The sequence below is a fragment of the Marmota flaviventris genome, chromosome 15 (assembly GCF_047511675.1).
Source record: "Marmota flaviventris isolate mMarFla1 chromosome 15, mMarFla1.hap1, whole genome shotgun sequence".
Taxonomy (NCBI): domain Eukaryota; kingdom Metazoa; phylum Chordata; class Mammalia; order Rodentia; family Sciuridae; genus Marmota; species Marmota flaviventris.
The window spans coordinates 9,086,641-9,111,651 of NC_092512.1; the positions used below are offsets into that span (position 1 = coordinate 9,086,641).

General features: G+C 51.4%; 2 protein-coding genes across 5 annotated transcripts in view; one reads left to right on the top strand and one right to left on the bottom strand.

Moving 5' to 3' along the window:
• Tg (thyroglobulin) overlaps positions 1 to 25,011 on the bottom strand; it is a 213,923-nt gene that overhangs the window by 48,779 nt on the left and 140,133 nt on the right. The window lies entirely within an intron of this gene.
• The window catches only part of Sla (Src like adaptor), a 33,463-nt gene continuing 8,489 nt past the window's right edge, over positions 38 to 25,011 (top strand). The window contains exons 1-5 of one of the 4 annotated variants that reach the window (XM_027950392.3): positions 38 to 238; positions 11,946 to 12,091; positions 20,873 to 20,972; positions 21,805 to 21,891; positions 24,624 to 24,727. In XM_027950392.3, coding sequence (XP_027806193.1) covers positions 12,031 to 12,091; positions 20,873 to 20,972; positions 21,805 to 21,891; positions 24,624 to 24,727 — 352 coding nt within the window. In that variant the 5' untranslated portion in view covers positions 38 to 238; positions 11,946 to 12,030. Of the gene's footprint in view, positions 239 to 9,022; positions 9,116 to 11,848; positions 12,092 to 20,872; positions 20,973 to 21,804; positions 21,892 to 24,623; positions 24,728 to 25,011 lie in introns of those variants that run through there. The other 3 variants (XM_027950385.3, XM_071602103.1, XM_027950376.2) reach the window with 3 other exon arrangements.

The following is a 25,011-nucleotide window of genomic DNA, read 5'->3' on the forward strand; positions in this document are numbered from 1 at the left end:
TGAAAACAGGAACCTGCCCTTCTGCAAGCCCCGCGCCTTCCTCGTTCTCACAGAGGAAGTGTGTGGCGGTTTAGCAACTGTGGTGCCTCTTGATAGCAAGGGCTTCTCCTCTACCCCTCTGGAGCCCTGGCCGTCTGCTCATTCTGGAGGAGCAGCCACTGATGGAGAGGCGGTGACCCCGTGCCTGGCCGCCCCTCCGCCGCCAACTCCCAGGGGAGACCATGCCCAGCGTTTGAAGGTACCTTGGGGGATGTGGCAAGAACTGGGTGGGGAGAGCCATCAGGGCCCCTCCGATGCACAGCTGGCAGAGGTGGACTTTCTGGAGCTAGAGAAGAGCTGAGGACATGAGGGAAGCATGTTGGAGGAAGCCCAGCACCCAGCACTGAGTTTGACACCGGAGCTGCTCACTGTGCCCTGGGTGCACTGTTCCAGGGGAAGAAGGGCAGGGAAGGGGAGGGTGGGCAGGTCACGTTCCTGCCAGGTGAGACAGTCTCAGAGCCTGGTACACAGCAGGCTTCTCAACCACCCCAGGCCTTCATTTTCCCATCTGTGAAAAGGAAATAACTGCACCTAGTTCACAGAGCAATTGGCCGGATTCAATGAACAACATGCACAGTGCCCAGTCAGTTTCAGACACCAACACCGTGGATGCCTGGAGTCCTGGTGTCCAAGGGCATACGGAGCCTAGCTAAACTGGGGGATAGCAGCAGTGCTGGGTGAGGTCTGGCAGCATGGATCTTGTTTGGGAAGGTGCCAAAGATAAATGACAATAACCTAAGTAGGTGCTAGGTGCGTGGGGGAGGAGGGAGCTAAGGGTAAGGTCTATATAGGAAATCATAAATTCTGAAATCACGCAAGTGCAGACTGGAAAAGACTCGGAAGAAGCAGCGCTTCCTAAGGAGGCTGGCACACTTCATTTTGTTTTACAGGTTTACTTATCAAGAGATTCTAGTCTCAGAGAATGACCTGGGCTCTGGCCTCAGAATGGCCTGACTGGGTCTGTGAGTGGGGTGTGAGCAGGTGGGGACCGTCCTAAGTGACAAGAGGGACATGGCATGAAAAGTCACGTTCATGCAACTCTCAGGACAATCCTGCAAGCTTGCAATTGTTATTTGCTTTTGACAAATGAAAAAATGAGGCTCAGAGAGGCATTGAGGGGCTGAGGTGGGGAGGGTGGACCTCAGGGAGCACAGGGGAGCTAAGGACAGTGGCATCTGTTTACAGTGATACCCTTCATTTTAGGAGAATTCCATCCCATTTTCTGTGAATTGTCATTCTGCTGTTGACTGTGATATGCTGTGTTTTGGGTCTATTAAACTGTGGTCCTTTTAAAACTGGGTAGGGGGTAAATGGAAGATCTGGCAAATTCTGTTGCAATTAATAATCTCCAATTAGAAGAACACTATCTAGGAGTGCTTAGTGAGTTCTGGAAAGTAGAGTAATGATAACCCACGAAACAGACTGATAGAAACCCATTAAGACTCCTGCGTCTCAAACAGCTCTAGAGTCAGGGCAGCAGGATGGCATTATAGGAAGCCAGTGATATAATCAACTACACCTGAATCAACACTCCAGGTCAACCACCAATGAGCTGTGTGACTCTGGGCAGGTCACTTTGCCTCTCTGAATGTCAGGTTCTTCCTTGTGAAAAGGATAAAACAGCTTCCTCATGTGCAGGAATTGTAGGCGATGCAAAGGGCTAAATAGTAGCTATTAGTATCATTCCTAAATCAAACAGTGAAAGTATGTCTATTCCCTCTGGTATTTCTAGGCAGAAAACTGTTAGCCAGCAATGGTAAATATGGTGGATTAGGTTGCAAAACCAACAAGCCAGGCACTCCTTCTCCATTTTTCTGAATACATATCTCGGCTTGTTCCTCCATCTGACATAAATGTGGGGAGGTTTGCATTGCAGCAAACTGAAACTATTTTCCTAAGATCGAGAAACTTCCCCACTCTGAGCAGCGTGAGCGGGCGCTGTGCTTCTGAGCAGAGCACTTTTCTTACAGACAGGAATTATTCATGCCACTGCGTCTCATCAGCTTCCTGCATTAATAGATGCTGCTCAGTTTTAATTTTTCATTTCACACTCAGCAAGAATTTATTTCCCCCAGCTCCAAGAAAAGCTGGAACTTAAAATTCTCGTTAAGAATTTCCAGCTTGTCAGACCAAATCATTTGAATTTTTAACAACCTGAGGGACATGTTGGTACATTTATGCACGTGCCTGTCCATCCATCCATCCACCGTCCGTCCATTTGTTCCCTCAGTCAACATGCACTGAGGCCACACCATGTGATTTTCCCCTCTCGACACCTCCCCAGGGTTCCTTAGGATTTAAGTACATCTTGTCCAAACCACTTCCTCTCATCTGAGCTCCGCGAAGGGAGGGGCCACAGTTGATTACGGTAACTCCAGGTCCAGCCAGATTTTTTTTTTTTTTTAATCTGGGCAGCCTGGGACCATGGTGGAGGGCTTGGTGTGCCAGGGGAACCAAGACTGAGCAAAGCCAGGGAGACTTAAAGAGCTTCAGAAGAAAGGGGGACTTGTGCCCTGGCCTGTCTTTAGGGACCCTGCACTGGGCCAGGCACTTTATATAGAACACCGTTAGTCATTCTGCGTAATCAATTGTGCACAGATTATGTGACAGTCTCCTGCAATTCATGTTTTTTTCTAAATTGAAGAATAGACATGGAACAAGTCTGTAGAAAGTTTTTGGAGGTGAGGTGGTCAATACATGATGACCACCAGGGTGTACGCCATGAAGGAGACCAAGAGCCAGGGAGAGGGAACGGAGGAGCTGGGGATGTAGGTCGAATGGAATCCTCACGTTAATCCTGGGAAGCGCTGCTCCCCAAATTATGGCTGTGTCATCTCTCCTCGCTGCTCTCCCTCCTCATGGACGATCAGCTTAAATCCTGCAGCCTCTGAATTGAAATTCCCAGCGCCCTGAGTGTCCTGACCCCCTCTCCACCTGTCATTCTCTCAATATCCCCAGTGGTCCAGCCACTGACACCTATTATGAACATGACCCTCCAGCACACAAAGCAGTGGCACTGTCACCTTGTCACAGGAAAGGAGAGCTGTAGCTCCATTCGAGCCCCCACATCTCCTTGTGCTGAAGGGCGTGGACCCAAGAGCCGCTCTGGAGCCACACCGCTTGGATTCAGGGCTTGCCTGTGCCGCCTACCAGCTGGCTGGCTGGCCAGGCCAACTGTGCAGGTGCTCTGGCCTTGACTTCCCAGGTTTGCAAAGCCCTAAGCTCGAGGATGCTGCCACACAGAGGGCGCGGCCCGGGGTGAGCGCTCGTGAGCCCCGGGGGCGAGGACCTTGGCACACATCACACATGGGCCTCTTTTCCTCCTGTGGCCGTGTGCTGAGCTCAGGGGAGCTGGCAGGGGCTGGGATGACGCAGGAGGGCTCCACCAGGTCCCCCGTCTTTACAGAGAGGCAAGTGGTCACCCACATGAGGAAAGGAGCATGCCCACCATCTTGGGGAAATTAGTGAGCCCACCATGGGTTCTAAAGATGTAATGGTGGAGAGTAGAATTTGGGGGAAATTGGACTGGAGCCCCCCATTCAGAGGGTTTCATGACACAAAGCTGACAGCTCAGGGCCTGGGCAGAAGGGCAGAGCTGGCAGCTGGGTCCTCTGTGGCAAATGCCAGGTGAGAAGTGACTTCCAACAGTCAGAAGGAAGGGCTGCATGCACAGGGCAGGGGATGGTGCGTCCCATCTCTGCACCTTCTCCTGCGGCCTCACAAGCAACCCCAGTTCTGAAAGTATCTGCTCCTTAATGCAAAATGCCATTATTCTGGTATAAACACAGCCGAAGGAATTAGGGCTGGGATCTGAGATCCAAGATTTCAAAGCTGACCCCAACCTTGAAGCAGCTGTGTGATCCTAAGCAAGTAACTTAGCCTCTCTGAGACTTCCCTCATCTATAAAATGGGTGGGCTCTTTGGGGCATCCGAAATACTTAAAACATTCATTAAGTATCTAACTTAGGTCTTCCACATAGTGGAAGCTGGGCTTGACAGCTTGCAATTGATAGCAATCTCTTCTTTTTAAAAAACAAATGGAGATGTCTACAGGCAGCCATTGCACATATGAATAACTGTCCAGAGAAAGAATCAGTGAAGCAGGTGTCCACTCCAGTGTGCCTGGAGCCGAGACCCACCCGGAACATCTCTTCTTAACTACACACAGAAAGGTGGCGGCACAGGCTGGGAGTGAGGCTCGGTGGGAGGTTCCCTCCCCAGACTGGCAACAGCAGATCAGTGGCACCTGGCACTGACCGCCCACAGGCTTCAGCTCACCACTGGGCCACTGTCCTGGGCACACCACTTCAGCTTTTATCTGTTCTTTCTATTTTCTTCTGAACTCCTCGGAATGACCAGCTCAAGGGAGCAGAAGAACCAGTGGCTGTCTTTTTGGCGCCTAGGGTCCAGCAGGGGAGGCGGGTGACCGCAACATCCAACAGCGCATTGCAATCCTCCCCAGGGAGGCAGGGAGGGGGACCCAAAAGACAAACAGCCCAGGTTCTCCCTCGCAGCCCACAGGGAACGTCTGAGGATCTCTTTAGAGTGAGGACACCCCACCATCTGCCTCATGACCAGGACGCAGGGCATGGGCACCCTGGCAGGTGATTCCCACAACGGGCAGACTCAAAGCAGGGCTTGCCGTCCGCACATGGGATTCCCAGTGCCCCTGACAAGTGCATGAATGAAGAGCAAAACCAGCTCTTGCTGGGAAACGCGACGTAATAAAGAAATTGTGCCTTGCCAATCCCTGGGCCTAGATTTCTGGAGGCCTCTAGCATCCCACAGAGGTGCCCTTTGCCTCTTCCTGCTCTGATGAACACTTCCTCCCCAGGACCCACATATCCTCTTGCGCAGCCAGTACTTTCCCATGCTGCTCAAAAGCTAGCGTCAGGGTAATCGCGCTTGTAGCTGTTTGCTCATTGCTGACCCTTTGATGTCACCAGGTCACAGCTTACTTTGGTACCCAGGACCTGGCCTGGGACCAGACCCCATCCACATCCTGGGGTTTGCCAGAGAACTTGTCCCGAGCCCAGCAGAGCCAGACTGGGTGGTGCCTGTCCCTAGTCACAGAGGATGGGGCCTCAGGAAGGTGGGAGGGATTTTCTGTGGACTATTGACTCCGTGTTGGGGACAGCCCCTGACGTCCACCCTGCATACCACACACGGCCCATTCTGCTGCAGCACATCTGGGTCCTGGAGGCCCTGCGTCCCCAGAGTGTACAGCTGCGGAGACACTAGTGTATGCTCGGCCTCCAATTCACTGATCTTCCCGGTGAAAAGCCGGCAAGGCAGATGGGGAAGCATCTGTGGAGGAAAGCTTGGTGACTGGATAGACTGTGGAGCTGAATTGGCCTCAGTTTTGTGTGGCCCCCAATCAGGCTGATTTCCATATCTTGAAGCAGTCATGAAACCGGTTGCAACCTTGTGTGGCCTTGAGGCAAAGCTCATCTCCCTGACAGACTGTCTATCCTGAAGCCCCTCTGCGCCCCTCCCGGACACAGGCCCATGGACGCCAGGCAGGCCGAGCGCTCAGCCTCTCATTGCCGACAAACTACTGTGTGACTTTGGGACCTGCTTGCCCTCTCCAGCCTTTTCTATTAGAAAACTCTAATAGGAATGTTAGAAATACTATCTAATTAGAAATAGGTATCTAATAGAAAACTCAAGAGTTGAGTTGCTACCTCTCAGTCAGCGCTCCATTCTCCCCTGGGGTTGAGGTGTCCCGTGTGGTGGGGGCGAGACGGAGTTCCCAGCGCCCACCCAGTACCTGATTTACCTATTTTCTGTATTAAGCTTCTGAGGAAACTCTTTAACACACAGTTTGAACCAACAAGTTTGAGATGTCCTGGAGGATCCGTCCCCAGCTGTCTCCCTAGTGGCCCTCTTGTGCCTCTTCTCTAGAGGTGGGCGCGAGGAGAAGGCTGGAGGTGTGTGCACCTCGCCGAGCTGGCCGCCTGCTCCTGGCAGGTCTTGCCCTTGCCCAGAGTCCTGGAGCCGTGGCTGTCCCTCAGCGCTCCCTTGCCTAGCTGGGAGAGCCAGGTGGGTGCAGGGGCAAGGTAGGCAGGACAGGCCCGGGCTGCACCTGCCCTAGGAGGCCAGTGGGGAGCAATGTGGGTCACGGGGCGGGCAGCCCTGGCAGCCCCCAGCCTGGGGCTCAGGGAGATGCACCTGCTGAGTTGAGGTCAGGATGTGGTGGGGTGCCCCCGGAAATCCTGCGAGACCTTAGCTGGGAGAGCAACCGATGCCAAACACCTTTGCCAGCTCTTATTTTCTCTGAAGCAAAGTGTCAGACTCCAGACCCAGCTGAGCCAATCCTGAGCCGACTGAGGAGTCACAGGTATCAGTCAGGATCTCCTATCGTACTGCAGGGACTGGCTCCAGCTGGAACTGAGAGTGGGCAGGCCACCTTGTCCCCACAGGGACCTGCATTTGTGAATTTTTAGCTACCATTTATCAGACACCTCAGCTTTAGGTGTGATTTATAATTAAACAATACTGAAGGGCACATACTTGTATTCCAAATTGATGAATTTGAAAGTCAAGGCTCAGAGAAGAAAAAGAACTTGTCAGAGGACACACAGCCAGGAGATAGGGAGCTGGCATCTGAGCCAGGCTGCCTGCTTTGAAGACCCTGAAATCAGGTTCTGAACTTTTTAACATAAATGCAATCTATGCACATGAAGAAAATTTGAATATTCTAGAATTGTTTGAAGGAAAAATTGATAAATAAGATCATTCCCCATCCAAGGATGCTCTTGGAAACACTTTGGAAAATTTCATTAACCATTTTCTATATAAGGTATTTACATATGCAGATTAAATTTTCACAAAATCATTTTGGGGATGGTGGCACACACTGGTCATCTTAGCAACTTGAGCAGCTGAGGCAGGAGAATTGCAAGTTGAAGGCCATATTGGCAACTTAGTAAGACCATGCCTCAAAAGAAGAAAAATCTTTCTTCATGAAATTGGGACCCTTTAAGCACAGCTAGTTTCTCTTTCTTGGTTGTGTCCTGTGGCATTAATGGTTCTTTAAAATACTGTCATGAAAAGCTGGACAACCTCCTGGGGGACCTATTCCTGCCTGCTGACTGCAGCAGGCCTCACAATCTGGCTCCTGTCCTTTCTACTCCCCCCAACAGGATCCCCAGACTTTGACTGCCAATCAGTGCCACATGACTTCCAAGAGATCCCTGGGGCTTCCATGTCCCTCATATGAAAGATTCTCTGCAAAAGTTTATGGTTCTCAAAGTTTGCTTTTGACTTTGAAAATATAATTTTTCTATTGCCTTCTTAGGCCACCCAGAAGGGCAGGAAGGCTGGGCAGCACTTCCTGGTGGTTCCAGGCCCAGGGTGTTAAGCCAGGCCAATCTGCTTTGAACCCCAGCGTCATCTCTTACTAGCTGTATGACCCTGGATGAGCCAGCTGGTCTAGCTCAGGTATCAGGTGGGTGGTGTGGGCAGTTGGGGTGTGGCGGCTACACTGTGCTGGGCCTCCTGCCTGGCGGAGGGTAAGAGCTGACCAATCAGATGACACTCTGGGTGTCACTGCTGCTGTTATTGGGAACATGTGCCGCGCATTTGAGGTTCCTCCACCCCTGGCCCTGTGCTCCCATGCTCTAGAAGGAGGTCATAGGAATGGGCCTGCAGCTGTCTCTTGGGGGAGGAAGTTTACAAGGAAGAAGGGAAGGCTGGCCTGGAAGGTTCCCACATGGACTCCAGGAGTCACAGAGGCTTTGGATCCCAGGGGACAGGACAGGAGCCCTGCCTTCGGCTGGCTGGAGTCCTCAGTCCTCCCTGTTACCATGATGGGAAGGGGCCCAGGACACCTTCCTTTCTAACTGCCAAGTCCAGGTCGTAGAAGCACAGGTGGGCAAGGTTTACCAATCTGTCCCAGGATGCTGCCCAGGAAAGAGGACTTTGAGGGGCTGGGTCCTATATTTACAAGATAACACAGAGCATGCAGCCAAAGAATCCCTGGGCAAACAGAACCCCTGTGCGGGCAACTACCTCATGCCTACAGCAGCACCCTGCGGGCCCTGGCCTCTTCTCACCTCTGTCTGCTCCAGGGGCAGCCTGCCCCCAGGCTGTCCAGTATGCTCTCAGAGGACGACAGCATCAATGGTCAGGGGCAAAGGGCATGGGGTCTGAAGTCAGGAGATGCAGGGTTTCCATCCCTGGGCCTGTGAGCAGGTGAGCAAAACCCTGACCTCCATACCAAGAGGGTGAAAGAGGAAAGTCCCTGCAGGGAGGCTGGCCAGACCAAACGGAGGAGGTGGGCCTCGCACGCCCTCCCTGCCTTCCCTTGATCCTGCGGAATCTAAAGACGAGGTCTGGATCTGCCCGATGGGACTTCGTAAAAATTATGATGGCTCTTTTCTCCTATTAATAATTTTCAAAACCATGGAGTCTTGATTGCTACGATGAAGTGGAGTTAAAAGGCTCGCTCCCTGGAGATCAGCTTTTCTGCTCATCTCATTTCTCATAAGAGGAAACTGAGGCCCAAGATCACACAGAGAAACAGCCGTGGTCTAAAGATCGGTGTTGACATAAGGCAAGTCCCGGTTAGATCTTTTGCCCTGGAAACCTCAGAGTCACACCCAGAGGCACAGGCAGGGAGAAGGGAGCCCCGGATGTTCAGAGCCAGTGTTAATTAACTCATTTCTCTTTTGTCCTCTTCTTATTGTTCCTGGAAGCAATTATGTCTCTCACCCTCTCCCACCTCCATCCACTCACAGAACTGTCGCAGGTTAAATCAAATCATTCGCATTTCATTAGGGAGACTGCAGCTCGCACCCTCAGGGGCATTTTCACTCTTGTCAAATAAAAGTCCTTTTTTTTTTTTTTGATGAGTTAACTCCTTCTTGGGGCTCCCAGAGGCCAGTGAGCAGCCTCTAAGGGGCGCTAAGAATCGATGGGCTTTTGGTGGCTCTCACAGCCCTTGTCTCACAGAGAGTGAGCGCCAACCAGCCAGCAAGGCAGAAGAGCTGGGTGCCAGCCTCCAAGGGGAAGCCCTAGAAAAGAAGGACCAGGCTCTGAGGACCTGCTCAGCCTCCTCCTCTCCAGACCCCCGGTATGTGTCTGTTCTGGGATGGAACTCAGTTTCCTCATCTGAAAAATGCAAAGTTCCAATTTCTCTCTCTTTTTTTAAAAAATTTCATTTCATGTACTAGACTCCAGGAGCAGCCTCAGAACAGCACACCAGTGCTTGAGAAGTGGGGTGGCCATCGGGAAGGGAGTTTCATGGGGAGCACAGACTTTTCTAGGTTAGTTTTCTGGCACAACTGTGACATAATGGACAGGCAGAGATGGGACGTTATGGCCGCCACCTACTGCTCGGAAATGGCTCAGGGGAGGATGGAGTGGGAGGGAGGCTGGCAGGCTGGTGGAAGGGCCTTCCCACTCGGTGTCTGCGGGGCAGGCACGCTGGGGGCAGGGTCAGGCACTGTCATTTAGGTGTTTTGACACCTGACACCAAGCATCAGGCACCAAGAACAGGAAAGCATTATCCAGTGGGACTGTGCTGTGGTGTGGGGACACCTAGGAGAGCAGGGGTGGGCAGGGCTGTCATGCATGTTGTCTCAGAATTCTCTCTGCATGCTGAGGCTCCCTGACACCCGGAGGCCTCAGCAACACCAGAAGGGGAGGCTGAGGGACAGGGGCAGCTGATGCATTCCCGGAAGCAGTAGGACTGGGACAGGGCGGCAGCAGCCCCATGGAGCACAGCCTGTGTGTGTCCCACGCAGGCTTCGGCAGGCCTGTGTGGGTCAGCCTGTGCATGGGACATACGTGACCTGCATGGGGCTGGGCTGCACAGTGGAGAAGGCCACTCGTGCACTTCCTCCCTGGAAACGTCCAGGCTGGGGCCTCCTTGGTGGGGAGGGCAGGGTCCTGCCTGTCCCCAGGCACTGGCTCCGATGGCCCTTGGGCGGGGGGGGGGGGCGGGGGAGCCTGGAAGGGGTTGCGGCACTGTGAGGATGTCTTGTGACACATGTGTCTTCAGGAATGCCTTTGACCAGGCTGGTGCTGGGGACAAGGCAGACACGCCCCTTACTCTGGAGTCAGAGTATTGCTGCTGAAATCTGCAGACCCTGGACGAAGCCCTGCCCCTGGCTGAGGGGATGGGGAGCCTGAGGAAGGACGGCCTGGCACCTCCAGTCACCAACACCCCCGGGTCCATGGCACGTGGGGTTCACACTTCACCTTAGACCCGAGGCCATTTCGGCCTCACCATATTAGTGCGCCTGAGTTTTTGCCCATCTTATAATGACCTTGGGAATATCAGGATGTGCTGGTGTCTGTTGTTCATGTAAACGTTTAGAGCATGCCACACTTTTACAAAACACTCGTTGGTTTACTTTCTTTGTGAATCTACCAAGAATTCCACTCTCACCACTGACCCTCCCAAATTAGGAAGCAATGCAGACCCTCCCAACCTCATCTCAAAGCCCGGGGCCTGAGAATCTACACAGATGGCTCCACTTTATCACAGCTGGATGTGGTGATTTTGCAGCTTAACAGTGGTGAGAAGCCACACATTCAGGGGAAACTGGGCTTTGAATTTTGAATTTCTGCTTTTTCCCAGGCTAGTAATATTTGGTGTGACCTGTCTCTAGCCTCAGCTCCCCTCCAATCACAAAGGGAAACAACCCAGACCCTACAGTGGGGCAGGTCCAGCTATGATATCCTGTGGGTCATATGTTCAGTGCATTTGGACTTGGAGTGTATTGAGCATATGATGGGTGAGGAGAGGGCCCACGGTCAGTAGAGGAACAACTGTACACATCGGATCTTGGACAGGACATGAGGCTGGGTGGGAGGGGCCTGGATGGCCTTTGGACCCTTGAATTCCCGGAGCTTTGCGAGGAGCAATAGTGTCCGTTGGCCTGGACACTGGCTGGGGACCCTGCCCCATCGCTTTGTCCACATGAGGCAGGAATGGCTGTACCTATGGATGCGGCCTTTTTCTCTAATTCAACATGGATCATTAAAGACAACCAGGAAATGGACAAGAAATGTCAATGACTAGCACGGTTTTCATGCCAGGCCATGTTCTGTGCATGTCACAAGCCTGACCTCAGTTAATTTTGTAATCAAAGCCCAAAGCTATTCTATGATTCTCCAAAACGGGCAGGAAAGGTTAATAACCTACCCAAGGTCTTCCAGCTTGTAAGTGCACCACTAGAATTCCAAGCTGGGTGCTCTGCCAGAGGAGAAGCCACTGTGGAGCAAGCTGGAGATGAAGCATCAGTGGCTCAAACCCTAGCACCCCCTTCACCTGCTGTGTGACATGGGACAAGTCACTTACCCTCTCTAAAACTGTTCCCTTCATTGCAAACTCGGCTTAGGGACGCCAGGACTTTATAGAGATCAAGATTATTGGCAGAACGTTCTTTGGCAGCACATAAAGCAAGAGTGAGATACAGAGTGTGTTAGGAACTTGTCCTTTTGGGTCCTCTGTGAAAGTATATTGGAGAATTCAACAGACAAAAGATGGCAGGGGCAGCAGGGGCCCTCCTCACCCCTTGTGGCTATAAAGTCAGGCAAATCCTAAGTTTTATGTGCCCTGAATTTCTGGGGCATGGGAGCTGACTCTACGTTTTCCAAGTGTAGGTTCTTTGGGGCCAACTGAAACGCTGTTCAGCTTCTCACAAAAACACTGCCTGTCCCCTTGGCGGGGAGGGTGCAGAGGAATGGAAACTTCTGCCACCAGCAGCATTTGCTATCAACTTCCCTCTCTGTGGTTTTTCTCTGTCATTCCCTTGATAAAAAGAACTTGAGCTGCGCAAATGTAACCAACATTCGCGAGTTGCGTCTTCACATAAAAACAGCCGCCTTTCAAAGAGCAGGCTGCGTGAGAAATGGTGCACCATGCAGCCTAAACTGGGTCATTCTCCACGCAGAGGGCTCGGGGCGCAGCTGACTGTCCACGTGTGTCTCTTGTGCTGTAGGCTTCGGGCATCTTCCACCACCCCAGGAGAGAGAGAAATGGGGAACAGCATGAAGTCCAGCCCGGCGCCCCCGGAGAGGCCTCTGCCCAGCACAGATGGTAAGTCCCACTTCTTTGGTGAGATGCTTGACTGTCCTGAGAGAGTCTTGGTCGGCAAGGACTGGGTGACAGAGGAGGCTGGTACTTGTGGAAATGGGGCAATGGTGTCTGGGGTTTGCAACTTATCTCTCTCACTTTGTGGTTCAAATATTTCATAATTAAAAGTTTAAAAGTATTGGGTGCAGGATAAGAGTGCTGTGTTGCTGACATTTTGAGGTGGATCTCTGTGGTCAGTTGGTTCAACCTCTACTTTATAAGTGGGGAAACTGAGGCCCACAAAGGGACTGTGGTTTGTGGCCCCAGCCATTCACAGAGTCGGCGTTCCACCCAGCACCATCTGACTCTGAAAGTCAGCCTCCTGTTGGCCATACCCCAGCCTGATAAAGTGCTGACATCTGCAGAGCTGGCTCTGTGAGGGTTATATCAGTATTATTTTTACTGGGTTGGACACCGACCCTAGGACACCCTCCTGAAAATAAAGGAGCCCTGTGCCACTGGCAGGACGGCCGGGCGCCAGCATTCCAGGGGAGACCCACTGCTGCAGGTTAATCAGTGATGGAAAAAATCAGCTTTTTGGATAGATACCAGGTTGGGCCAGACTCCCAGAGCTGCGGAGTGTCCTTTAGCAGCTGTCCAGAGAACAGGAGGGACCCTCTGCAAGCCAAAGGCCAAGGCCCCTGTGTTCTGGGGTCAGCTGCGCTGACCACTTCTAAGACCCTTGCTTTAGTTCTGAGGATTCCTAGTCCTCTCTGAGGGGCTCTCTGTGTGGGTTCCTGGGTCCTCTGGGGGACTGAGAGGGAGACATCAGGAAGGCTAGCCGTCTGTCAGTGTCCATAGGGTGGGTCCTGGAGGATCTTGGAACACTTCTGGCTCCCACCTCCATCACAGCCTCTGGGACCTGGTGTCTGTCTCCCAGTGGAGGTGGCCATGCCTGGTTCCTGAACCCACTGTGCCTTGGCACTGAGCAGACTTTAGCGGGCACAGATGGCCCCCTTCTCTGCTGAGCCGACGCTTGACATGACACGGGCTTCTGCCCTCCTCTGGCTACTGCTCATCCTCAGCCCCTGCATCCCCTTAACGAAAAAGTTCTCTCACTTCTGCCAAATTGAAGCCACCCAGATGCCCAATGATGCAACCCGAGGAACCTTAGATGCCTCCAGGGAGAGGAAACCCTGCCTCCCACGCCCTTTCAAGTCGGTGACTCTCCCACTAGCTCTTTGTCTTCTAGCCCTGTCCCCCTCTCCAAGCCAAAAGGGAAAGACTGAATGTTCCCAGGACCAAAGAGATGGTACCATGTGATGAAAGGCAGCAGGGTGTATATTTTGGGGGGCCGTTGAGGAGAAAGTTGTTTACCCCTACCCAGAGCTTGGGGCAGGGGACACAGCCACCACGCCTTCCGGGACTGGCACAGATCTCCTCCGCGTCTTAACCTCTGCTAAAAACTGTGCGCAATGCCTGGGGCCCAGCAGGCTCAGGGCCACCTGCCCCAATACACCAGGTTGTCACCCAGCAGTCAGGCCAAGGGGCGGCATGCTTGAGCAAACCCCACAAAAACACCAGCCTCCTGGACATGCTCATTTGCCTTCACTTTTAAAATGCAAATTATTGTGAAATTAGCTTTTCTTTTTCCACTGTGTGGGTGGGAGGTCACCTCTGCAAGGGGGAAGAGGAGTCTCCCGCCCCCCATACCCTTGATTGAGAGAATTCCCCAGGTCATGCCCAGGTTGAGATCCATGAGACCACATCAAGGACTGGTGGGTGTTCACCCCCACCCCGAAAAGTTTCCCTTATAGCGACCCGAACGTCAGTCCCTCCCTTCTCTCAGCCTACTGGGGCGTGGGGGCAAGGGCTGGTGGCTGGGGCTGCATTCACTAGCTCTGCTGCGTGAAGCCAAGGCCCAGGTTTTTATGGAGGGCTCCCACGGGTGCAGTCAGTCTCACGCTCCCTGAAGGCGGCACCCTCCTTGCTGACTGCTTTGGGCCAGCATGTGATTGCAGTGTCCTCTGACAGGAGCTCTGTGGCAGAAGTAAAGTACCACAGTTGCTGCCAGGCCCAGGGACTTCAGGGCCAAGCTGTGGACTGAAACATGTTTCCTGAGTTTGGGGGAGATCATTCTTCCCCCCAGCAAGACCGCAAATGCCTTAGAATAAGGGTTTCACCATCTGTTTTCCACTAAGCTAAGCTTTCCGGAACATTCCTTATTAGTCTAGTCCCAGGGACTGATGTCACAAAACACACAGAGGCAGCACGACCTGATAGAAAATGGCAGGTTTCAGGGGCAAAGGCCACATGCAGCCTCTGGTAATGTCCCCTGGAAGCTGTGTGATCTTCGGGAAGTCACTCAGCCACCCCCAGGGACTCAGCTGTGAAATGGAAGCTGCAACCTTCCCTCCCTCACCACAGTCTCAGAGCACAAAGAGCGCCATGTCAGATGAGGGATGAAGACTACTGAAAGCACACTTGGGGTCCTCTGGCTGCACCAGGTTGTGTCCAAACAGCCAACCCTCAAGTGTTACAGCCGTAGAACTAGTGCCTCCAGAGCTTGTTTCCAAATCATCCTGCAAAGTGAACCATCCCTGGGACTCTGCACAGCTCAGACACTGACGCACAGAATTGAATGCAACCCAGGAAACTCCCAGGTTTGCAGGAACAGCAAGTTTCCATCTCATAGTGACAGTTCCGTCACTCGGTGCAACCAGTTCTGTTCTTTGTCTCTTCCCTGCTTATCACCCTGTCTGCAATCACATTTTACGCAGAGGTGGCCAGGTGACCCAATGCTATGCCAGGGTGGAATCCATATACCAGGTGGTGCATTTACGTGGCTGCCTGGATAAAAGGTGTGGGGTGGGCGGGGGAGGGAGGAGAGAGAAACCTCAAGACCCAGCCTGGCACTTCTCAGTGGGGCCCTCAGACTACCTGCATTAGGAACTCCTGGGAAGAAGTTATAGGCAGATCCTGGCTCCACCCCAGACCTACTAATCAGACTCATGGTGATAGGCAGTAGCCGTGAGCTGAATTATTTCTGGTTCCCTGGCAAATCTTAGGACCCCTAAAACTGGTGGACCTCAGAGCAGCTTTTAGTCCTGCCTCTGCACCATCACACAGCAAGAGATGAGGAGTGAGCTTCTCATCACAGTGACTCTAGGTCCTCACTATAAAACAGGAATAGTTACAGAATGGCACGTGCTTGCCATATGCCACACACAGGCCTAAGCTCTCTGTGCACATGAACTACACATTACATACACAGTTACATACTACAGCGGAATGTGAATTTACATATAGGAACTCTAAGTACTCATAATAGCCCCACTGCAACATCAAGAGCATCCTCTCCAACTTGCAGTTGAAGAAACTGAGGCACAAAAAGTTTAAGTAACTCACCTGAGTCACTCCAGTTCAGAAAGGGAGGCAGAATTGCAAAGCAGGGACCCTGAATCCAGCGCTTCTCTTTACCACCACATCACATTCTGGGGGGACCAGCTTTAAGGAGGCCTGTGAGCTGAGAGAGGCTGGGCAATCTAGAGCTGGGGGAATATGCCTGGTCACCAGATTTAATAACAGAGACCCTCACATGCCTTTTTGAGGGATCCTGTGGATGAGGCACCTGCATCAGATCTCAAAGTAGATTTCTCTTTCCTATTTGGATCTCATGCACCTGCGGGACCATGACATAGTTTACGTAAAATGTGATCATTCAAATTTTATATCACTATACATTTAGTGAATATCATAAAAACATAGCTAACTCATCAAATCCATGATTCCACATTGCTTAGAACAGGACTACCGTTGTTTTAAGTGAATTAATATTAAGAAAAATGTCATTAGGTCCCTAGTAGTAGAAGTGGCACTTGACCATGACAAAGGAAAGCCCAGTGGCCAGAGCACAGCCCTGGTGCTCCACCATGAGCTGACCTGAGTTTGACACTTGGCATGCAACTACATGTCCAGTGTTCTTGGGCCAGTCTCTGGACCACTCCACCTGTCTTTCCTGACATCCTCCATGAGACAGCTACAGTCTGTCAGCACCACAGGGCTGGGGAGGACTGGATGGGAAACACATCACAGCACCAGCCCAGTGTGGCTCGCTCCAGAATTGTACCACCTGGTCCCGCTGCTGGGCCCCGGGATGGAAATGAGAAAGAGCAAGGAGGGCTGAAAGCCACTGACACGTGGGGAGCTCTGAGTTCTCACAAGGAACACATTCTGGGGCCTTGGAGCCCAAAGACAATTCCATCCTTATGTTCTGGCCAGCTCCCTCTGAGTCCTACGAGAATGGGAACTGACCCCTGGTGGCTTTTAGTCTGACTGCTTCTACTCTGCCCACTTCCACATGGAGAAACCAAGGTTTGGGTAAAAAGAGAACCCTAGAGGAACTCAGCCTGTAGTTCTTAGTGACCCGCAACCTACAGACCTTCCGCCAGGCTAGGCTCTGCTGAGCGCTATATGATTGGTTCTTGCATGTGTGTGATTTCCTGAAAAAGTTACTGAAAGTCAGACCTGCTGTGATACGGCAGGAGTCCCCGAGTTTGGGCATGACTCAAGGGAGTGTAAAACGAGAAGCTGAAATCACTGGGCCATTCAGCTCCCAGCCTACCAGCGGCTCTTGCAGTTTGTGCCAGCCCCAAGGACTTATTTGGAGTGGCCATCATCCTGATATTTTCAGGAAATTGGAAGACCCTGGATATTAGGTGCCCAGGAGTGCCATGTGGCTTCATGGGGTGACCACGGGCTTGGGAATCCTCTTGCTCTCCCTGGACACTTTACAAGAGCTCTCCCAGCTTTGGATTCTTCCCTTCAAATAAGAACATGTGTTGTGTAGGGCTGGGTGGAGTACTGGAAGGCAGGAATGGAGAGTTTGTCACACAGTTAAAAATGAAAGCTACTAAGAATATTTTCAGCCTTGGAAAGGAAAATGGTCCAGACACTCCAAAGAATAATGCAAAAGAGGCCCTGTCTGTATTTGACTAAGTAATAATTATGGCCAGTAATTTCTGCCAGGGGGCCCCTTCCTTTTCTGGGCTCATTTCCTATTTTACACTTTTGTACATTCTGTTCAACATCACTCATTCTTGAGCGGAGCTATCAGCAAATATTTGGTATTTTGAATTTCATCTTCTGCACTCACAAATAGAGTTTGTGTTTAGATGATGAGAGGACATAGAGCAGATTCATTGGTACTACTAGATGGTGGCAAAATTTGCAACACTACTGGCTGAAACTGGTCATGGATAGTGGGATGGTAACCCTGCCATGCAGGAAAGGGGCACTGGATGTCACCCACTGGGGCAGGCCCTGCCAGTCACTGTGAAGCACCATGGACATTGACCCCACCACAGGAGACAAATTTTGATATTTCTCATTTTCATACATGAAGAAATCAAGGCCAGATTCATTAAAAATAAATCTGTCCCCAAATTGCAGAGCTATTAAGTGGTAGAGGTGGATTTAAGCCAGGTCTGATTATTTCGAAGCCCATTCTTTTTCCATAAAGCTCTTCTGAAAATTCTCCCTGGATTTCTTTCCTGCTCAGCACACATTTCTACCCTTAATTTGTTTCCTTAAGACTGCGATAATCCCACCCGCTTCTTCCGGCCTCTCTCTGTGTAGCTCATTGATCTAGTCTGGTTTGAATGGGCAGCTGTCCTTAATGCCAAGGGCTCCAGAAGTACTGAATGTGTTTGAACTTGAGCAGCAAAGGGAAATATCTTACCTTGTATTTATTTCACTGTGAGGACCAAAGCTCAGACAAGACTTAGAAGGGACCCTGGCACAAGCACTTGCTCAGAAAGGCCACCATGCCCCCACAGAGGGCACACCAGGCTTCAGTCCTGGCCGATGCCTTTGTCCTGTTTCTCTAATGCTGATGGTAAAGGGGATGTCAATTCCCTTGCAAAGGACCAGGTAGAAGCTATCTAATCTTTAAACAAAAGCCCCAATACAAGGTTGCCTCAATGATATTTAAACGTTATAGATACAAAAAATCCCTGCTGTGGAAATTCCACAGGAAACCTCTCTTCGCCGTTGCAAAACTGAAACTTACTACCCCATGAGCCCCTTTTCCTCCACTGGAACAATTGGTTATACTGGGATTTTGCTCTGGTTCTTGTTTCTGTTAGGTCTTGTTTTTAACTTCACCAGGGATGGTTGTTTTTATTTCTTGAACCACACATCCAAACCGCAAGCTCCTCGTCCCTCCTGCCGCAGGCTGCATCTTAAGGCTCCATTCTTGTCCCAGATTTCGTGTCCAGGGACTCTCACTTCAATGCTCATTTTTCATAAGGGGCTTTGGGATGGCTGCTCACCCTGCTTCAAGCCACAGTATAGTCCCCTTTCTCCTGGACCAGCTTTAAAATACAGCACAAAGGCCATCCTTGAGGACACAGTGCACAGAGGTTCCTCCACGTCTGCATTCAATACACATGCCTTGAGCAACCTTGAAGGGACAGGCCCATTGCTGGGCTCAGGGCTGCAAGACCCAGAAGACACATGGGCTTTTCCTGGAATGCACTGCCAGGTGGGGAGACAGACATTGCCCTGATAGTCACACAAACATTAAAATGCAACCTGGTATCTTGACTTCAGAGGAGAATGCCAGAGAGTGGGTATAGAAACATGAGAGGCTGAGCCCTCTCTGGGGAGGCTACAGGTGGGGAAGGGAGGATGAGGGGGCACCTGTGTATGCAGGCAGAGGGCACAGCCCACACAGAGGCTCTGAGGCCCAAGGAGCCTGGCGAGCCTGGCACCTAAGCCACAGCAGCTTGGTTAATAAATGGTCCTTTCAGATTCAGTCATCATTAGACCAGGAAGAAGGGTTTCCATCTTGAAGGCATTTCTAACCTGCCATTTTCCAGACTAGGAAACTCAGGGCCAAGACAGAAGGGTGTGTCCACACTCAGTCACTTCACCTCAGTACAGTTGGCCTTAGAGTCCAGGCAGATTTGCCAGAAAGCCAAGCAGATCCAGTGCTGTTGGGCCTTCCCCAGCACAACCCCCTCCAAGTCCTGTGCCTCATTTTGCATTTGGAGTTTCAAATCTGGAGGACCTCCAAGTCTGCACAAGCTTCATGCCTCACCAAATCCATCCCCACCCCTTATTAGAACTCAGGACTTCTGGCTTCAGACCCAATATAATACTGGGGTGTGTCTGGACAGTACAAGGGAAGGACCCCTTTCTGAATCCAAAGAAGCAACATGTGAGGGAGAATCCCTGGGGCTCAGGCAAGGCTTGATATAAGATGGGCCAGAGGCCTCAACAGGTCACTTCTCTGTGGCCAGACCCTGCTGCTTCCTAGGAGCCCTGACCTTCCTCCAAGGGTTGCAAGAACACCAAAGGTCACGTTTGGTTTCCATCTCTCACACAGGAACTCTTACTTTTACGTAGTTTATTGTCAGTGACTTGCTTTCCTCAAATGAGCAGCACAGTTGAGCGTACTGTTCCACTGCGATGACTTCCTCCTGATTCATTTATCAGTTGATGACCAAACCCTGTACTGGAAGCCCTGTTTACCCTTCTTACTCATCCTTGAGCTCAGCCTCCTTTGACTCAGTCTGTCCATGAGATTTAAGAGTTGGAGGCTATAGGGTACGTGCATTGTAGGAGGTAGGGAGGGGGTGCTCAGCAGGGTGTCTGGATCCTGGAAAGTGGCCTGCATGGGCTACCCAGACTGCACAACTGAGTGCTGGGATTTCTCCAGAAATTCCTGGGGTGAGGGAACAGAAATGGCTCCTCCCATGATTGTGGGTGTGCTTTCTAGACCATGAGCCCCTTTTGAGGACAAGGGTTGCCTTTCTCATAGATGCTTGGCTCATGTACATGCTCACTAAATAGCTACCAAATGAATGAATAAAGTCGTCACCAGATCTGGGAGTTTGGCTGCCAGGTGGAGTGACAGCAGCCACAGCAGTTATGGCTGCTGCTGCTTTGCAAGCCATATCATTTCCCCAAAATGTACCCGTTTCACCCTGCGTATAATGCTTGTGAACTATGGCGAGCCAATAAGTATGCAAAGCAGATACCGCTAGCATCAGAAAGGAAATTCACGTCTTATCACCACATCTCCAGAGTAAGTTGTGCTCACATGAACCAAATAGCATTCTTTCCCTTTCCAAAATTTACTAAAATTATTTTCAATATACACATAATAAAAGGTCCTTCGTTTTTTCTTCCAACACGCCCACCCCCAACAAAAGTCACTATTAATGAGATAGCCCACATAGGGTCCCACACTCTAAGGAAGAAGTGTTCTGCAGCCTCTAGGTTAATAGCCGCTTGATCTGGAGGGTCCTCAGAACTCATCTGTCCTCACCCCCTGACACTCACATGTCACAGATCTGAGACACACAAGCCCAGGTTGGGCAGCTGGGGCCACAGTAACAAGAAGGGATGTTTGCTAGCATTCTGTCACCCGTGGGATGGTGCCTCACTCTTTTATCTCATCTCAGAGGGGCCCCAGAACAGAGATGGGGCTTGTTGTAAAGACGGAGAGATGGAGGCCTGGGACAGACCCTGAAGCCAGCTCTGACTTCAGCTCACAGGCTCTGGATCCCCATTTCTCAGATGAGAACACTAGGGCCGAGGCAGGCCTGAGAACAGGGGCGTGTGGCTGGCCTCAGGGGTCCTCGAGCACTGCACCACCCTCTACAGGGGGCCCTGGGCACTTGGGTGCAGGAGGAGGTGTCTCCAGGGAAACCCGCAGCAGCTGGGCAGGTCCCCACTGACTGCCGGGGCTGCGCTTCCTTCCTGTGAATCAAAACGCCCCTCTGCTTCATTCCCTAGGACTGGAGAGTGACTTCCTCGCGGTGCTGAGTGACTACCCATCTCCTGACATCAGCCCCCCAATATTCCGCCGTGGGGAGAAACTGCGTGTGATTTCTGAGTGAGTTAGCTTTTCAAAACTTTTATAATCCTCAAAACAGGAGAACCTCGGTTTGGAGGGGAAGCACTAGATTTTTAGCTATAGTCGTCCAGTTCCACTTGGGCCCTGATCCTACTATGGGGTGAGAAGTCTGGCCCACACTGCAACCCTACCCCTTATGTTGCTGGGCTCTGAAACCTTCAATGGCTCCCCATGGACTGCTGGCTAAAATCTAATTGTTTATAACTAGGCTTTGAGACTTTTATGATCCCAATTCTGCTTCTCCTATTGGCCTCATCCCCCGCCACATGTGCAGTTACCCTGTGCCAGCACAAGCTGGGCAGAGAGACCCAGGGTCTGAAAACACTTTGATGACAGACAGCATTGCCTCCTATTCCTGTTGTCTCTTCAGTGTGATGCCAAACAGTCTGTAGATCCATTTTCTTTGGATCCTCATTGATATAGACACACAGAATATCTTTGGTTATATTTCAGGGTACAAATCAAACCAGTAAGCACTGGTTTTAAAAAGCCTCCAACTATAGCATAGCAGTTGAGAACATCAGCTGCTGATCCCTGAAGGTGGCTTTTTCTATTAAGTGGGAATGCTTCCAAGCTAGCTGCTAGCTTGAATGGGGGTGTCTGTTGCATGTGTGTGCGCGTGCACACACACACATGCATGAATGCATGCCTGCACCCACTAAGCACTCAATTCCCAAATTGAGAAATTCTGGTCCATCTGGGCAATGGCAGATCTTAGAAGAGAACTGTCCCCAGCTGCCATGGGGTAATTCTGCTGATCCTGTTCACTTGTCCATTTACCCATCCTGATCTTGTCTTTCTGTTCTGACAGTGAAGGAGGCTGGTGGAAAGCCATTTCTCTTAGCACTGGTCGGGAGAGTTATATCCCGGGAATCTGTGTGGCCAGAGTTTACCACGGGTGAGTACATTCGTCACCATTAAACATCATGCTGCCTATGCGGGTGGCTCAGGAGATGGCAGGCAGGGATTCCAGCATGGTGCAGTGGCAAGGAAGATACTGGGTCAAGAAGGGCACCCACCCCCCATCTCTGCCCCTCGGGAATGATGCAGATTGGGACCCATCCCTTCCACCTGGGGACTTAGGTTCCCTGGAGTGAAATGAGGGAGCTGGGCTGTTCAGCTGGAATGAGGTGCTGCTGCTGCTCAGCACGGACACTCCGAGTGCCCTACCACCGGAGGCAGGGAGGTGGATCAGCTCAAGCCATCTGGGTTCAAGTCCTGCCTCTGTCACTTTCTGCCCAGGTGAGGGAGCAGAGGCTGCTTAGGTTTCTGAAATCATTAGTTGTCGAAAAGAAAGCACAACACAGAATGATGGTAATAGTGACATGTAATACCATGACCCAAGTGCAGGGCTGTTGGGAAAACGAGAAGGCTAATTTTCAAGTAGTTCCTGCAGCAATGCCAGACTTCACAGCGAGACTCTGCAAAGAGCCACATTCTCGTCAACTCCACATCCAAAGGCACAGAGTGCTCCCTGCCCGACATGCCCACACACCCACCAGAGGAGCAGACGAGCCAAACAGAAGAGGATCATGGAGACCTCGGACGTGGCAGAGGGAAGCGGTATTTCCTCCTGTAGTGGTGCAGGGGTGGCTGGGGCAGCCCCTGGTGGCTCTACAGCGTAGCACACCTGGACTCACATCCTGGCTCCCTCCTTCTAGGGAAAGGGCCTTGGGAGTTACCTAACCTCATCCAGCCACTGTCTTCTCACCTCTCAAATTAGCAAGATCAGACCTCAGCCAAGAAGTGCTCAGCGTAGAGAAAACAGAAAGGAAGGAAGGAAAGACCACTGTCCAAATATGAAATGGCTTCTTGTCCAGAGCCACACGCCCATCTAGTGAGGCATAGATGACCACACAAATACTCGGAAGACTGGAATTGAGTACATTGATTTCAGTATTGATGATCTTAATCACGAATACAGAAAACACTTCCATATTGAGGCTGATGAAACTGAACACAAGAGTCACTTTCTGAAAGAAACCCAAGTCACACTTCCACATCAGGGGCTGGTCTTTGATCCATTCATTCCTTAGCAAATGCACCTTGACACTTCATGTTGAAGATGTGGGACTGAAGCTGGCAGGGGCCGGGGTGGTGGGAACCCAGACAAACAACCTACAGGACCCTACAGGACAACTGATCTAGTTGATGCATTGACATTTCTTAAAATACAGAATAGATAAAAGGGCAGTGAAGTATAGAGGCTGTGGAATTGCATGTCCCAGAAAAATGTATTCTAATTTTACTCTCTCAATCACTGATATGGTAACGTGCACAAGTTACTTAATCATTCTGACTTTTAGCATCCTTATTTGTGAGCAGGATAATGTCCCTGTTTCAGGGAGTTGAGGTGAGGATTAGGGTTAAAGTGCTTAACATAGTGTAACATACAAATACAGTTAGTATTCCTATGTGGCTGCTGTTCCTCATCTGTTGTCCTCCCCTTTCTAAGTAGACTTTTGTGTAAGAACTTGAATAAATGAGTATTTGTTGCATACACTAAAATAATTAGTACTTTATGCACTGTGCAGAACTAAGGGAATAGTTGAAATATTTGGCCAAATACAGCATGATCATGATCCCAGCAGCAAAAGTGACCACAGTGATGAGCACATACATGAACAAACAGAACCTATGGGTCTTCCCACCTGGCGCTCAGGGCACTCAGACGACAGATAGGCTTTGCTGACCTGGATCTGCTCCTGTGCCCTGGAGAACGTTAAAGCCTTCCGAGACAGTAGCATACCAATGCCTGCTACAGCACACACGGATCTGGACCTGAGAGATGGGAGTTGTGTCTGCATGTGCCCCAGCCACATGCGAATGAGGCACTTCCTGCCCAGCTGAGGTCTGGCAGAACCTGGTCTGCAAAGAGCCCGTTCACCTGGAACACAGATTCCTTTGTGCCCAGAGAAGCTTCCCAGGAGGACTCAAGAGCATCAGGTCTCCTGTGGGTGTGAAACCCCCACTCCAAAAGTGAGCTACCAGAGTGCCACCACCGTGTCTTACTGTTTGGTGAAAAAAGCAAGGAACACAGGAAGCCCCTGGCGCGATGACGAGTGTCTGAACGCATGAGAATGGAGGGTGCTGGAGATCAGATGGAGGCACTGCAGGGCTTGTTTGTGGGGCCTCCACGTGCCACCTCTCGTCTCTTCCTTCTTACTCACAAGCATATGCCAAGCCCAACCTCCTGGATGCCACCGTGAAACCCACAAGACAAGGGCACAGGGAGGGTGGCTATCGCGGAGTGCAAGGTGGTATGTGGAAGGCCGACTGCCACAGCCACAGAGGACCCTGTATAACGGCATGTGCTACACATTACATATGGTGCATATTCCAGCAAGCATTGGAGGGACAGGCTGAGAGGTCCCATGCTTCCTGGATCATTGTCCAGGCTAACACCTGGCCAGCAATTGGCACTTGGGAACTTTATATGAAATCTAGAACATAGAAGTGCATGAATGAAGGAAAGAATAATGAGTGAATGAATAGCTGATGTCCCTCCTCTTTGACACCCCATCATCCTCACAGTACCTAGACTTCAACTTCACATTTGGTCTTAGCTGTCTCTAGGTTCTGTGGGCAGGGCACATGCAGGTTACTGACAGCTGTCCTCCTGTGTCTCAGGTGGCTGTTCGAAGGGCTGGGCAGGGAGAAGGCGGAGGAGCTGCTGCAGCTGCCAGACACAAAGGTCGGCTCCTTCATGATCCGAGAGAGCGAGACCAAGAAAGGTGAGCAGCCCGTCTCTCCGTGCCCGGCTCAGACAGGCAGGCCCTTACTCCTGGCTGCCCCTCCTGCCTACGTGTGCACATGGGTGTAGGTGGTTAGCTCCTTGCAGCCACGTCCACCCGCCCGCAGCAAGGCCAGCATGATAGCTAGGGGCCCAGAAACAGGGAGCAGGTGACTGGGTACTACCATGGCCCTGGGTACTACCATGGCCCAGGCACGGGCAGCATGCTGGGCACACAGAAGTGGACAATGGCATGGCCCAGCCTGTAGACATCAGCCCTGAGGC